This window comes from Bombus vosnesenskii, unplaced genomic scaffold (genome assembly GCF_011952255.1).
Source record: "Bombus vosnesenskii isolate JDL3184/JDL3185 unplaced genomic scaffold, Bvos_JDL3184-5_v1.1 scf7180000013263, whole genome shotgun sequence".
Taxonomy (NCBI): domain Eukaryota; kingdom Metazoa; phylum Arthropoda; class Insecta; order Hymenoptera; family Apidae; genus Bombus; species Bombus vosnesenskii.
The window spans coordinates 70,525-87,415 of NW_022882923.1; the positions used below are offsets into that span (position 1 = coordinate 70,525).

General features: G+C 40.2%; 1 protein-coding gene across 1 annotated transcript; it reads left to right on the forward strand.

Moving 5' to 3' along the window:
• Nucleotides 1-1,736: 1,736 nt before the first annotated feature.
• Nucleotides 1,737-6,713, forward strand: LOC117232989. Its single transcript, XM_033492821.1, has 2 exons — nucleotides 1,737-2,859; nucleotides 3,532-6,713. The coding sequence occupies exons 1-2, from the start codon at nucleotides 1,737-1,739 to the stop codon at nucleotides 6,711-6,713; spliced, it is 4,305 nt and encodes a 1,434-aa protein (XP_033348712.1).
• Nucleotides 6,714-16,891: the final 10,178 nt, after the last annotated feature.

Below are 16,891 nucleotides of genomic sequence, written 5' to 3' on the forward strand. Positions count from 1 at the left end.
CGTGCCGCATTTTTTAAATTTTTTCTCTCGAAAATGAAGCATTACGAAAATATGTATTTTACATTATTATTTTTCAAATGTAGCTACATTTATTTTACATGTAATTATATTTACAATACAATACATTTATTTTCAAATGTAGCTTAAACTTTGCCGATTATTCGCCTTTTCTCATTTCGGAATTAACGAAATTTTAGTATACTTGTCAAATATTCAAAGTCGATTTACTCGAAAACAAAGCCTCAAATGAAAAAATGTTATAGCAAACCTTTTTTTTATTTTGTATATTTTCCTTATTTTCTAATCACCCTTGCTCGATTGTACTACGATTATCGCCCTAACCTGTGTACGGTTTCACACGTCCATTGATATATGAAAGGCTTATATACACACACCACCAGTAAGTTTTATTCAGAAAAAGACGTTTACTGGTTTACTAAACTGATACAGGATGGGACAGAAATTCTTAGATGATTTCTATTGTAATAACGAACTAAGAACAGAGTGAATTAATAAATTTGAGAAAGAAATTGATTATAGATTGTGTTACGCCGCCTAAAACATCTGCACGCCAGCCCGCGCGACCGGACAACAACCGACCTGCGTAACGGCACTTCGACCCTCAATAAATCTAAGGACCCACCATAACTTTCACTTCCCTGCATTGTTTCGCCATATGTCTTCAATCCGATTGTCTTGAAGAATTGCTAAAGCTTAAAAATATGCTCGAAACACAGTCGGTTTTAGAGGTGCCCTTGGGTTTATTAGTCGCATTTAAAAACACGGAGAAAGCGGGTATGCACCCATTAGGAAAATCCGAATAGCCCTGTAATAAAACAAGCTAGGTTTTTCTCACGCACACAGTCATTTACGCACCACGATGGTAGGAGACTCCCTACTCATCCCTTCGAGCAGTAGTGCAGGTCATGACCAATCGACACCGCGGTTCGTTACCCTCACTTTTCCTAACGAAAGTGGGACCAACGAATCCGCGTTCTTTAGGCACAGGGGCACACCCACACCGAACTTTTCTTCCGTATTAGAAAAAGAGCGACAGTCAGTCTACCAATTAACGCCTAACGCAGCAGTCTACACATAGCGCGAGAGTCGCATACTTCACGCACATCTTTTATCGGTTCTCGGCGGTGTCGAACATACATCTTCTCTCCTAAACATATCATAGTGCTAAGTCCATTGACACTTTAATTTCCATTATAAGAGCCCTGCTCTAGCGTACATATCTATCGCATCTTCGTGCGACAAGTTGTTAACTATTTATTTCTCTACGTCAGTGTAATCTAAGTGGTGTAAATATATACTTTATAATACTGTGAATCCCAGTGTTATACAAACTCAATCACCCCTTATTATCTCAACGGAAATCAGGGGATCGATCAATTCGTGGTGTCGATTGTTATAATCGTAACGGGGATTTACGACCCCCGTTGACGTCTTTCCTCGCGATTACGTCTCCCCGCGATTGGTCGAAAATACATGGTCCTTCGAGCCGGATCTCGTGCCACCAAAAAGTGCACTGACCAGTGACTATACAGTGTCGCGTGAGATCCAAGTTCCAATCACTTAGTCAACTGATCAAGGGAACCGCCATCGGAGAGAAGCACCTCCGTCGCTCAGCATCTACACGAGCCCACGCCGCATCGTAACGATTATCAACCGAATCCCAGATCAACGTCCATTTGATCAAGGTAAGATCGTTCGTATTATCAAAATCAAATATGGCCCAAGCTGAATCACTCAGCACGTTACGGCGGAGACGAGGCGTCCTAGACCGTCGACTTGCAACCATAAGGCGCGAACTCGATGAATACGAAGCGTCTGGGAAGGCAAACAGAATCTTCCTAGCATCTTGCCGCAGCTCGTTCGATGAGCTTTGGAGGAGGATACTCGAGGTTCAAGAAGAGTTAGGTGTGGAAGATGAGAGGGAAGGTGCGCGGGTAGATTCGTTATCGCAAGAGCATCGAGAGCTTGACATGCGGTTCCGAGAGCTCTTTGAGCAAATATCAGCAACAACCCCGTCAACTACAACAACAGGTGAGACATGCCGGAAACCAGAGCCGACCACCGTTCCAGAGGTCCGCGTGCTCCAATTCGACGGTGCCCTCGAGAATTGGACCTATTTCTACGACACGTTCTCATCCATAGTGGACCGTAACGAAGGTTTGACGAATGTCCAAAAGTTCCAGCATCTACGCTCATCTATAACTGGACGGGCCGCACAGAGTATCCAGTCATTAGAACTCACAGAGGCCAACTATCCCATTGCGCTTGACACACTGAAGGACAAGTTCAATTGCCCCCTCCAAATCTGCATGCACCATTGGAATTTGATGCGCAACTATCCGGAAATCAAAAAGGAAACTCCAGAAGCCCTAGAGGATTTGTTGAAAACCATCAGCGTAAATCTAAAGGCGCTCGAAAACCTAAAACAGCCCGTCACATCAAATATAGCGATTATCGAATTGCTCGCGTCGAAATTGCCCTCGTCCAGCCTGCGTAAATGGCAACGCACACTGCCCCGCCAACAGGTGCCATCCTATCAGCATCTGATAGACTTTCTCAAAACACGGGCGAACGGGACTCAACTCCTCTTTAAAGCGAAGGAATCAAAAGGGTCAACCCACAAACATCACAGTCAGCGAACAACCATACCGCATGGACGAACCTTTGCTACAACCAGCAGGACGTTGGTGTGTCCGACCTGCAACGGACCTCACGAGCTCAGGCACTGTAAAATCTTCAAGGCCAAATCAGCGACAAAACGTTTTCAGATCGTGAGGAAGGCATCGTTGTGTATAAATTGCCTAGGCAGAGGACATTCGCCGACACAGTGTACATCGGGTTCGTGTCGTATCTGCGGTCACCGACACCATACTTATCTACACTGCGAACAAACACAGGTAGACTCACGGTCGTCGAGCGGCCGATCGTCGAGCGGTCGGTCGGCAAGCGGTTGGTCGCCGAGCAGTCGTTCATCACACAAGCGAGCCTCCGCTGGACAATCACCATCTGGATCATCGAAGTCGCGGTCGTCCCACAAGTCGAGGCGTACATCCGATACTTCACGGAAACATACATCTTCGGCTCCAAGAGATACGAAAGAGCATGCCTCGTATGAGTCACGCTCAGCACGGATCAAGAACACCGCCCCAACCTCCTCGTCCAAATCCCAACCGGCAAGTATAAGAAAACATTGAGATTTCTTGTTATCCCGGCCATATCGACCTTCATACCAAATGAGCCCATCGACCCCTCGAATTTGGGATTACCCAGAAATATCCAATTAGCCGATCCACAATTCCATTGCCCAGCCCCGATCGATGTCTTGCTTAGCACCGGATCAACATTTGCGTCGCTGTGCATCGGGCAGGTCAATCTGGCGCAACCAGGCGAACCTGAACTGCGTCTACAAAAAACACGGTTCGGTTGCGAATTTCCGAAACCATGTCCGACGAACCAAGGAAGGCAGATACATCGTTGCATTACCATTCAACGAAAAGCTTTCCTCACTAGGGTCATCGAAGGCCGCTGCAATGAGCAGGCTCGCCTCTCTTCATCGTCGATTCCAACGCGACAAACAATATGAAACCGCGTATAGTGCTGTGATCCAAGAATATTTAGACGTGGGTCACATGACGAAGATCAACACGGATCACGCCACCGACCACGGATATTATTTACCACATCACGGCGTGATCAAGGAATCGAGCGACACCACCAAGCTCCGGGTTGTGTTCGACGGCTCAGCATCAAGTACCACGGGAGTGTCTCTAAACGACGCCCTTCATACGGGTCCGAAATTACAAGAAGACCTGAGAAACATCCTATTGAGATTCCGGTCATTTCAATATGTCCTTACCGGCGACATCGAGAAAATGTACCGTCAATTCATCCTACGTCCAGAAGATCGTCCTTATCAAAAGATTCTGTGGCGTGTCGACAACGGAGAGATCGAAACTTACCGACTCAACACCGTAACGTTCGGTCTATCCGCAGCCCCGTATCTGGCCATCCGATGTCTCAAACAGTTGGCAGAGGACGAGGGACCTCGATTTCCGAGAGCAGCGCAGATCCTACGGCGAGACTTCTATGTCGACGATGCGTTGACCGGAGCCGATACGAAGGACGAAGCCCTATCAGTCAGGAATGATCTCACGAAATTACTGAAGCTAGCCGGTCTAAATATCCGCAAATGGGCATCACACGATCGGGATCTGCTGCGAGGGCTACCTGAGGAAGACACCAACCAGAAATTACATCTCGGTGAGTCATCCACGTTAAAAACACTCGGCGTCTTGTGGGATTCAGCCGACGATGCCATACTATATTCGGTCAAGACGAACAGTGACACTTCCCGAATCACAAAGCGATCAATCAGTTCAGTCATCGCACAAATCTATGATCCACTAGGATTGCTCGCGCCGGTAATCGTTCGAGCAAAAATGATTTTGCAACAAGTCTGGACATTGAAGGTAGATTGGGACGAATCCCTTCCGACAGACGTACACACAGAATGGATCAAATACCACACCCAATTGCCGTTGTTAAATGCGGTAAGGTTCCCTCGGAAGACCATCCTAGAATCCGCAACGAAAATTGAGCTACACGGATTCTGTGACGCTAGCGAAAGGGCATATGGGGCGTGCGTCTACGTGCGGACGACGGACCGAAAGAACAACATTTGGACTCGACTCCTCACGGCGCGGTCGAAGGTAGCGCCGCTCAAATCGCTCTCCATACCACGTCTCGAATTAAGCGGGGCACTTATTTTGACGTCCTTGATTTCGTCAATACAACAGGCCCTGACGACCAAGATATCGCGGATAGTATACTGGACTGACTCCACCATCGTACTCCATTGGATCAGGTCTTCGCCGCACACCTTGAAAACATTTGTGGCGAATCGAGTCGCTGAGATACAGACCAAGACCAATATCTCCGACTGGCGTCATGTGCCTACCGACGATAATCCAGCGGATCTCATCTCCCGAGGCCAGACGCCCAAGGAATTCCTATGTCCGTCCATTTGGAAAAACGGGCCAAGGTGGCTCCTGCAAAGCGAAAGCTATTGGCCGGTCTGGAGCCCGACACCGGTAGTCGACCTCCCGGAGCAAAAGAAGACGATCTGTCTGAGGACGAGTGTTAACGACAACACTCTCCTCCATCGCTACTCGTCTTGGCCAAGACTAATAAGAATCGTCGCCCGGTGTCTTCGATGGAGACATAAGCAACACCGAACTGCCCATCTCACCACAGACGAACTGACCGCAGCGCACAACAGACTAATAAAAATATTACAATCCCATCATTTCGCGCCTGAAATTCGGATCCTCCAAAAAAATCGAAGCGAGGACGTTGGAGGGAAACTACAGCCATTAAACCCCTTCCACGACGAAGATGGGCTACTCCGGGTAGGAGGGCGACTAACCAACTCCGCCATACCCTTCAGCCAAAAACACCCGATCATCCTACCGAAATCCCCGGTGACAGAGCTGATTATAGAGCAAGAGCACCGGAACAATCATCACACAGGGACACAAGCTACACTATACGCGATGAGACTGCGCTATTGGCCGATCGACGGCCGTAGCCAGGTATGGCGCACTCTCAGAAGGTGCGTCCGCTGCTGCAGAGCCAATCCTCCACCAGTGGAATACTTGATGGGTGATTTGCCAGAGGCGCGTATTACCGAATCGCGGCCGTTCACGAACGTCGGAATCGACTACTGCGGCCCATTCTACATCAAGGAGAGGAGGGACCGCAACCGACGTAAAATCGAGACGTACGCCGCCATATTCGTTTGTCTGGCGACAAAGGCGGTCCACATAGAGTTAGTCAGCGACCTAACCACCGACGCCTTCTTGGCCGCGCTACGCCGTTTCATCTCGCGGCGAAGACACTGCGCAACGATCCTCACCGACAACGGCACCAATTTCGTCGGGGCTAATCGGGAGCTGCAAGAACTCCGGACCCTACTGCAGTCCGACGACCACCAGGATAGGATACAGAATTTTCTCGCCGACCGACAAATACAATGGCGTTTTAATCCTCCGAACTCACCACATTTTGGCGGCTTATGGGAAGTCGCAGTTAAAGCGTTCAAACGCCATCTCATTCGCGTGGTCGGCACGGAGCTCCTGACCTTTGAGCACCTCAACACCCTTGTGATCGAAATTGAGGCCATTCTCAATTCACGCCCACTGACTCCCATCTCATCCGATCCGAAAGATCCCCCTGTCCTCACTCCCGGTCATTTCCTAATCGGTGACACACTAACCAGTTTACGGGAGCGTGATTTCAGGACAGTTCCATCAGGCCGGCTATCCAGTTGGCAGCGCATTCACCAGATTAAGCAGCACTTCTGGAGCCGATGGTATCGAGAATACCTAAATGAGTTAACCCGCCGCAGCAAATGGGACAAGGGCAAACATAACATTCATGAAGGCACCGTAGTAATCCTCAGGAAGGACAACGTGCCCTCTATGCAGTGGCCTTTGGGCCGCGTAATCAAGGTCCATCCAGGAGCCGACGGAATCATCCGGACCGCCACCGTGCAGACGGCAACAAGCATCCTGGACCGCGGCGTCAAAAGACTGGTCCCCTTACCCATCCACCCAGATCCAGACGAGGCCGAACGCCCACACGGAGCGAAGGAGGTCACCAACGACACACCTGACTCCACAGCCAGAATTTGATCGGTGCCCTCTCAACGGGGGGAGGATGTTACGCCGCCTAAAACATCTGCACGCCAGCCCGCGCGACCGGACAACAACCGACCTGCGTAACGGCACTTCGACCCTCAATAAACCTAAGGACCCACCATAACTTTCACTTCCCTGCATTGTTTCGCCATATGTCTTCAATCCGATTGTCTTGAAGAATTGCTAAAGCTTAAAAATATGCTCGAAACACAGTCGGTTTTAGAGGTGTCCTTGGGTTTATTAGTCGCATTTAAAAACACGGAGAAAGCGGGTATGCACCCATTAGGAAAATCCGAATAGCCCTGTAATAAAACAAGCTAGGTTTTTCTCACGCACACAGTCATTTACGCACCACGATGGTAGGTGACTCCCTACTCATCCCTTCGAGCAGTAGTGCAGGTCATGACCAATCGACACCGCGGTTCGTTACCCTCACTTTTCCTAACGAAAGTGGGACCAACGAATCCGCGTTCTTTAGGCACAGGGGCACACCCACACCGAACTTTTCTTCCGTATTAGAAAAAGAGCGACAGTCAGTCTACCAACTAACGCCTAACGCAGCAGTCTACACATAGCGCGAGAGTCGCATACTTCACGCACATCTTTCATCGGTTCGCGGCGGTGTCGAACATACATCTTCTCTCCTAAACATATCATAGTGCTAAGTCCATTGACACTTTAATTTCCATTATAAGAGCCCTGCTCTAGCGTACATATCTATCGCATCTTCGTGCGACAAGTTGTTAACTATTTATTTCTCTACGTCAGTGTAATCTAAGTGGTGTAAATATATACTTTATAATACTGTGAATCCCAGTGTTATACAAATTCAATCACCCCTTATTATCTCAACGGAAATCAGGGGATCGATCAATTCGTGGTGTCGATTGTTATAATCGTAACGGGGATTTACGACCCCCGTTGACGTCTTTCCTCGCGATTACGTCTCCCCGCGATTGGTCGAAAATACAGATTAAAATAAATAACTATTATACTCACTATACACTATGTATAGTGACCAACTTTCATATCCTCCATCAGAGTGCGTCGCAGTCTTTTGTTTACGTTATACACGTCATACGCGTTATCATACCTCAAGGATACTTTGGTTAATTTTGAAATATCAATAAATAAGTAGACAAAATATCAAGCACAATCTAATTATTCTTCATTTTCGTCTGATTTTGGCTCATAGGAGCTCTATTTAAATTGCCATCATCTGTTACTAAACATTCTGTCTAAATCTCCCCACTCTTTGGACGCGTTAGTCAAAATGAAAATTCTGAAAAATTCCTTAATTAATTACCAGTATTTGTTCACCATGCAGTAAACAACGAATTATGAGGCAACCATCGAAAGTATCGCTCGATGTTTTCGTTTCTTCCCTTTACAATGACCGCGCAATTAGCACAGTTGGAGAAGTGTGTAACAGATCGCGACCGTTGTTCCACAGATCCGTGCGGAAACTCGAAACTCGATTTGCGAGCTGTTTAATTTTCACCGGTTATTCATTAGCCAGTTACTAACTCGTTATTACGGATCGGTGAATTATTGCACGCGTATACAGGCTCGCAGCGCATACGTGTTCGTCGTGAAACCACGGTTTCCGGTTCTCTTCACGCGCCACACCGCAAACGAGTAGATTCTGGCGCACACTCAACGCTGTAAATGCCCGACGAAGACATAACGACTATGGGAAAAATCGACGAATTTGAGGTTACCTTGGCGAACCCTGGGAAATCCTATTATCGTAACCACTGAATCTGCTCGTATATTACGATTTAAGGGCTCGTAACAAAAATGACCCTTGGTCATATTTTTGTCTTTTTCTAGAACGATGAAAGATTACTCTAGCATCTTTTATTTTTGCTCGATACATTTTCATTTTTTTTAACAAAGTATTATTTATTATGTATAAGAATTATTTAATTAAATCACGTTAGTAAGTTTTGGATGCTCGATAAAGATTGTTTCCGAAAAATTATTACATTTTCTCCTCAATTAATACTATACTCCGTTCTACTGTATATGTATTATAGCGTAATATGGTGTAATATTTGTCCGGGTTTGACTAATTAATTTTAAGGATACATAATTGTATTCTTGGTATGGCGTTGGTGAAATAAGGTTGTCGATAATAATTGATAATAATTTAATAAATTGTGTAACTGTATACACGTAACCGCGAACGCAGCCAATTAGCTCATATTATTTGTTATGCAATTGATAATTGTATCGTATAACGATGCAATTAATAATTATATATCATATAATACCGATAGCCCAGAATCTCGATGCACCACATGGAAGTTGCAGTAATTGGACATCCACCTTAATTATGTTTTATCTACTCTACTTTTACGCACAAGTTTGATCATTTTCAAATAAATTTTCATTCTAGACCGTGTTTTCAGAATAATCAACCTTTAATCATTGGTTTTATTAAAGAATTGGTAACATTAAAGGGCTTTCGGGAAATATTGATTTTAGGAAATACTGAAAGCTAAACCTGAAAATTAACGAATCGCTACTATTAAATATTATGTATATTTAATTATTTATATATATGTATATATATTAATAATTAATTAAACAATGAAAGAGGAGTCGACGTCAAAATATTGTTATTGGTGCGTATTAATTAATAGATCATCTGACTTGAACAGAATGATCCTGTATTATTTATTGTAAGAAATAAAATTCATTACTTTTGTAGCGTATATCTCTTGAATTAATTTCTGGCGATCAAAGTGTCTCTGAATAGCACAAAATTTAATAACGTATACAAGAGAAAATTTTCATTCTAATTCAAAGAAAATTCGCTATTTCTAACGAGCCAAATCCATCGCATTTGTACATTTCTTTCCTTCTTTTATCATCTTCCTTCTCTCTCTTTTTTCCTCTAAATCTGCTATTTTTTCGCGTACCTTTGTTTCTCCTATCCCATTCTTTACTTTTCTCTCTCTCTCTTTTCTCAAACGCAGTATTTCTATCGTCACATCTTTATTCCTCATTTCGTTCGTTTCTCGCTTTTAGTGTCGTCCTAGCGACACGGTATCAACGTACGTTCGAATGCACGTGACACTGGTAGCTAGCTTTTCGACTAATTAAATCCCCTTCGTTCGCAGGAATGAAGCAGGAACAACAGGAAATTCCCTCCTCGTTCCTCGAACATCGCCGTCAGCCCCGCAATTGCGGTGTCCCGTTCTCCGTCACGAATCTTTCCCGACTCAAATGGAATTATGATCCAAGAATTATCGTCATTGGCCTTCTTCGTCGCTTGGTGAATGTATTCTGCGAATTCTCCCCTGGAATTATCGGGATAAAGAGAAAGGAAGTCGTATCTACGTGGAATGTTTAATATGTATTCATTTAAGAAATAAAGAAATTCACGTTTAAATAGAATTTCTAAGTCGACTTTCTTACAAAATTTCCAAGTTTTGTGTGTAAAAAATTAATTTCTAAATTTCGACTCGCAAGTAAATTCATTTCTTGAATGCGATAGAAGAACGATTTTCAGTCGCGAGAACTTTTAAAATATCTGACTATATTTAGTCAGAAGCACTGACTTCTTTTACTATAGATTGTCAAATAAAGAAACGACATAAATCATATGACAGAATATTGTTAGTCTTCGTTAAACAAATGTATAATTATATAACATTTGTACGTAATTATATTAGAAATTGCACTCTAACGTAAAGAGAGCGTTGTTTATATCTTGTATCTTTCTACATCAGAATATTTGTATAAAAATAATTATTAGTATTACTTAATAAATAATATGAAACGTAGAAGTGGAGTAATAGTATTATTTAATATGGGTGATGCAGTGGAAAATACACGGTAGATTGTAGATCTATATACATGGTTGACAGTATGTTAAAAAACATACGTGAAGGAGGCAGAACCGGTGAAACTGAAAGGCGGAATTTCTGGTTGAAGTAAATTTACGAACTGCCTCGCAGTGGTGATGGATGTTATGCACTGACCCTACTCTAGTTCAGTTTGGAATTACGTCAATTCTGACAACACCAAGTGGAGCAGTAATAAACCCGTGAAAATTAATACAACATGTTAATTGCGATTTACAACATTTTCATAGAATGAAATTTTCCAGAACGATGTAAAAAAGTTCACGAAAGAACGATGCAAAACACACGTACAAAAAAGCTAATGTAAAATATTTGAACATGAAGGCAAAGTGGAAAATTCATACGACACAACGGTCGATATTGAAAGAGATCTCCATTTTCGGAAAAAAATGTAGTAATTCCCTCGTATATTGAAAGACATTGTTTGATTAATCTCTATTCATTTTTAGTCGGCGAATTTTGGACGAGATAAATGTGTATTACTCTCTTATTACAAAATATAGCGGAGATTTAGTCATGTAGGGAATAAAAATGAAAAGCAATGATTTGAGTATAGCTAAATATATATCGATAATACACACACACATATATATATAGGTAGATATATTTTTGCTGGAATAAAAGGTTTCCTCCCCTTTGCAAATATAGTATTATTTAATAAAATTTTAAATCAAAATCAGGCTTGTGTATGTACATTTCTGAGACTATGGAGTGGATATTTATTGACGTTACGAGAGGTATAAATTGATATAGGTTAATATTGTATTACGTACATACAATCGCTTCATGGAAATGAATTGTGTGTTTGGGTTAATACCCTTTCTAGAAAGGATTAACTCATACCAAATGGCTGCATGCTTTGTGCATCAAGCATATTTGGGATCTGAAATGCTTTCGGGATCAGTCTTTACTCTGATAGAAATCTTAATTTCAATACTTAGTAAGCTTAAGTTTCATTTATACATATACAGTACAATAGATACATAAATGTATGAAAATCGCAAGGAAAAATATATTTTTCTTGACTTTCTTATTTTTATGTCACTTTATAACTAGGAAGGAATATATTTTAATATAAACATTGAAAATAGGAAGAAGCTATTAAGCTCAAGGATTGGAAGCTTTCTTTTTAAATAGCTGATAGATCAACGAAGTTTCATGATTTTCGAAATTATGAAGAAAGAATAGGAAAACAGATATTTAGTTACAAAATCAAATGGAAAGAAATTAGTAACATAAGGTCGACTGATAACGTGTGAGTTTTCAGATTCTCCTCCGAGTCTCCTCTGTGAAAAACGAAAACTGTGGCTTATCGTGTTCTCCTCCTCTCATCAATTCGAGACTTTAATGTCTTGATAGTTTAATTAGTGGATATTTCATATCGATATACCTTTACTATTTAAGATGTGAAGATATCACCGGATAGCAGATTACTAGATCCACAATCCTTTATCCAAATAACTTTCAATGATCATGTTGCACTAGTTTAGTTTATCCACGACTTCCTCAGTGGTTCCAATGATGCTCGAGTACCAATTCATCCACGAAAGCTTAGCTTCTGACTCTCAATGATCGTGTACCATTGATTCGTCTATGTTTGCCTATTTTCTGATTCTAAACGTTAGCGATATATCCGTTCATCTGATCCTTTCGTGAAAATTCGCTAGCTCGCGAAAATTCATTGATTTTTCATTTAAAAATCGACAATTTATTCCATAGGAACGATGCCAAATAACTGCACAAACGAAGGATTTTAATTGTCCCAATTCAAAGAAGTAATTACCAATTTAATTACATAAAAAATGAAATATCCTCCGACGTTTTAAAATTTATTTTAATGGTTATTCATCTCGTTCCATTGAAAATTATTAAATCGAAAGTACAGCAGGCCATAGTAAAGAACAACTGTTAATTTTCAATTGGTTCGGTAATTGTACAGACCGATTCCCATTTAATCAAACAGAAAAAACATTTTCTTTTAGATTTCCTTCAGTTATTGGGTTTGTCCCGTTTACTGTACCACGAAAATAATCGAAGCTCGTGTCTGTCGTGTAGTAAGGAACCGTGTAAATCACATTAGACGCCATTCTGAAGCTAATGAGCCGAGAAACGAAGCTGAATCGAGAGGCGCAACGGCTTGGATCCTCCTTCGTCGTCTTTTAACCTTTTTCTCTTGTCGTTTACTTTCCCCCCTCGACCTCGACCTTTCATTCTCTTCTTCTTCTTCTCCTTCTGCCTCTTTTATTCATCGATGGACGAAGAACAAGCGACGAAGCATTCTTCGAGAAACAATAATGCATTCGCCGGTAGAGAGCACAGTAATTAGTCACTCGTCAGAGGCCAGTTGAACAATGGAGCGGACGCATCCTCGCCATTTCCTTGTATTATCTCTGTTATACAGCGCTATCTGAACCAACTGTGCTTGATTAGCACAGCTTACGACAAACGTAATTGATACACGTAATCAGATTACGTTTCAAACGTATCTTCTCCCCAAGGGTCTACGTTCTCATTTAGCCAAATTATCAGTAGCATCATTATTACCGGAACAAGGACTTTCTAAATGTGCGACAAACCCACGCAATATCAAAGAAGATTTTCAAGTTTAAATCGTATGCTCCTTGCAACTTTTTAAACGAATCTGAATTTTTTTCATTTTATGATTGAAATATTTATATAATTGTAAATTTTAATTTGAATATTTTGGAGGACAGTGGCGAGAGAAAGTTTAGTAAGAGAGAGGTGCTCTGTTTTTGTCGCTGCAATGCAAAGATATCTGAGTTCCTGTGTGATTTATTTATAATTTATATTACACTATAGCGATGTGCAAAAATTTTCGGTCAGATAGGTTGCACACTCTATGTGCCAAAAGCAATATCAAGAAAATTTTTAATTTAATATTAGATATGAGGGTATGATAAGTAAAAAGAAACACTATAAAATATAAACATTGTTATATAATTATATAATATTAACTGAAATTCTTTGAAATATCGCTTCTGTGATATATAAAGTAAGACGTTCATCTGGTCAGGAATTTTTTTGTGTTATTGCATATTTCATATATCGTGTTAATCTCAATTGTGCAATATCAATTAATCTAAAAAATGCATATAAACTCGTTGATGATTCTGTGGCAGTAAGGGATGTGCAAAGGATCATTAATAAACAATGCATTTAATTTTCTACTACATTATTATATCGGATGATAATCAATTTAAAAAGTTCAAATTCTTTCTTTCGTTACTATATTGTGATAGTTTCCTAATATTTATAGATCTTTCGTAACATTTCGTGTGGTTTGTATCAATTCCGAGAAAGAACACGAGAATAGTTCACTTCGCTTATCTTTTCACAGCAGAGGCTTGACAGAGCTAGAAATATAGGTCAGGAAGATCTTTCTTGCTGATGGCGTGTTTCTTCAGTGGAAGCTGTATGCATATATTCAGCCGCGACAGTAGTACAATCATACGTATATGATACCATGTATCATAAAACGCATTTCCTAGTATAAATTACACAACCTACGATCAAAATTTATTTGCACGACAAGATGAAACGGTGATATAGTAACAAATTTAGTTAATTAACTTATAAATAATAAATTGTACATAAATATATCAAAAGTAAATAAAACTTTTAAAATAGCTTAATTACTTAATTCTCGTATTTTGTTATTCTTATCGATATCGTGCAAAAAAAATCCTTTTACAAAGAAAAATTTCTATAATAATAAAATTCTCTAATAATAAAAATTTCTCAATTTCTACAGATTTTTACACGGTAAATATCATACCTTTCTCTTTCGTATTGCGATTTCGGCTGCACCTTACACGTAACGGGCTAAAGCTATCGGGATTTGTTGGAGGATTTATATAATTCGTAGTCCGTGATATTCTAAGTCCTGACCACTAACGCTGATCCTCCTATATTTATCGCGTTCCTCAGAGAAATTTGGACAGGGAATTTAAAATAACGAGAAGAACACAACGAATACGTTCAATGCGCCTTTTTTTACAACATCTTCCCTAATGATCTTATGTCCTGTTCAATTTTCTATATATATATATATATAGAAGATTAATAGTTAATTAATATTTAAAAGCTCCAATCACTTTAAATATCTTGTTACAAACATAGAAAATTTTATAACTTGAGAAACTTATTTAAGATTCGAAGACCTTCTAAAATTCTAACTTCCTAGTCGAGAAAATGACAAACACACTATTTTTTATTTTATATCTTTACGAACGTAATGTAATATAACATGCAACAGATTAATTTTATTCTAATTAGAAAAACTTTCCTCCTACAATTATTATAAAGTTCACACCCCATCTAGAGAACTTTTTTTCGCGCGATAACTTTTTTCAAAAGTGTACCTACTAGCTGGACGCGTACTAGGTGCTCTCTATTGATATCGTCAGGTACATGGGAGTTTCTAGGAAATTACATGTCAAGCGTCACTCTGTCGATGTGTCTATAAGTTCACGCCCCACGAACGTTTACAACGTGTGTCACGCAATCCTCCTACCGTCATGCTTTTCAAGTGGACACACACGGAGAACAAAAGATACACGGAGGTGCACATTGACGTCAGAGGTAGCTTGAATGACAAGAACATTACCTGGGGAAAATTTCTCCTGCGATGCCAAAATAGATTTAACTATAATTATGTTTTCACTATGTAATTATCGGTAATGTGATTAGCACGACGAAAGTTGTTTATTGAATAGTTCTATCTATCTTTAATAATTAATTCTCTAGAAAATAAAGACTGCTTTGTACGTCTATTATACTTGCTTAAATATGGCTTGAAATTAACCCAGGTTCTGTCTGTCATCTTTTCAAAAGAATGATTTTATTAAAATTTCTGATTCTTGTATCATTACTTGATATCCTTCAGAGCGGATGGTTATTTTTCGCTAAAATAAATTTAGTGAAAAATTAATTATCACGTTCGATTAAGAATGAGCACGATTTCCTTGAAAAATCCAAACGAATTCAATCTATCTACGTTAAAGCCTTGAAGCAAATCATTTCTGTCGATAATTCTTAGAATGACCTGAATGGCAATAGAATTGTCGAGTCTTCGGCTGAATTTGACGTTTATTCTGCGCTAATATGAATTTATTGTAAAATGTTCTGTTGGAACGTGGGGTCGATTTTTTAGCTATAACAGTTCGAAGCTTTTAAATAGACGCGGAAATATACTGTAAATTCGATCCCTTGAAAATAGGGTAGGAAGGCAATCTTGATAGCAATACCCTACGGTCAATCAGCTTAATACTCCCATCAAATCGGGCAAAATATCTTTCAACCTGAATCTCGACCGTCGTTTAATTTTAAATCATAATTTTGTCACATGTTCCTTTCAGTGCAAAATAGGATAATTTTGAAGTAGGTTGACAAAATACTTTCATGGTATAAAATAATTTTATTATAAAATTCCTACTCTTCATTTTCCAAAGCTTTTTATACAATCTAAATATATTTAGATATAATATTCACAATTATCATAACAGAATCTTATTATACAATTAAAAATCTTTCTTTAAGAAGATCTTTCGTATAAAAATTTGGACGGCAGTGTTCCAAATATAAAATTACCAAAGATATCCAATATTTAGGAAATATGTATGATTGAACCGTGCAATGCATAATCTGTTAAAAATTCATCATCTGTTTTATACTTTCCTACGTTTTTAAATAACTTACCTGATGCAACGTGATTACGAATAATCACTACCTTAAGAAATAATTACTGGAAAGAGGTTATCAGCTGGTCACTATATCGATTTCGGTGACTAAATTAAAGTCCCCCAATACGTTCAGTTATCGATTTGCTCCAGCCACTAACACGCAGTAATTTAATTAAAATTACATGTATGTATATAATTTTGTAATGGACAACAGGGCAGATGCGCTGCGATGACTTGTTAATTAAACAATATATGTACGTACTGTTGATGTTGTACATAGTTGTTGCTCCGAGGCTTTTGGCTCTTATGCCTGTCTCCGTAACCAGTTTAACAAGCTGCAACCTAGCTGAAGCTCGTGGATTTACATCTTTGCATAAGCGTGATATGATATATTAGCGGCATCGTATTTGTTACTGCTGCTTTAATTAATGCAGTGGATAAATCGCAACAACAAATGACTAAGCATTCGTTAATATTTTAATCGGATTATTTTTCCTTTATGATTCGAGTTTTATAAATTGAACAATTGAAGTGCTTTCTGGGAGAACGGTGCCGTGAACTGAATAAATTACGTTGGAAGGTTTAGTTCCAGTTT

Bases quoted from the DNA above. Each gene is read 5' to 3' on its own strand.
- LOC117232989 (XM_033492821.1), top strand. From the start codon at position 1,737: ATGGCCCAAGCTGAATCACTCAGCACGTTACGGCGGAGACGAGGCGTC. The intron at 2,860-3,531 runs GTTCGTGTCGTA...TTTCCTCACTAG, and splicing joins GCCGACACAGTGTACATCGG to GGTCATCGAAGGCCGCTGCA.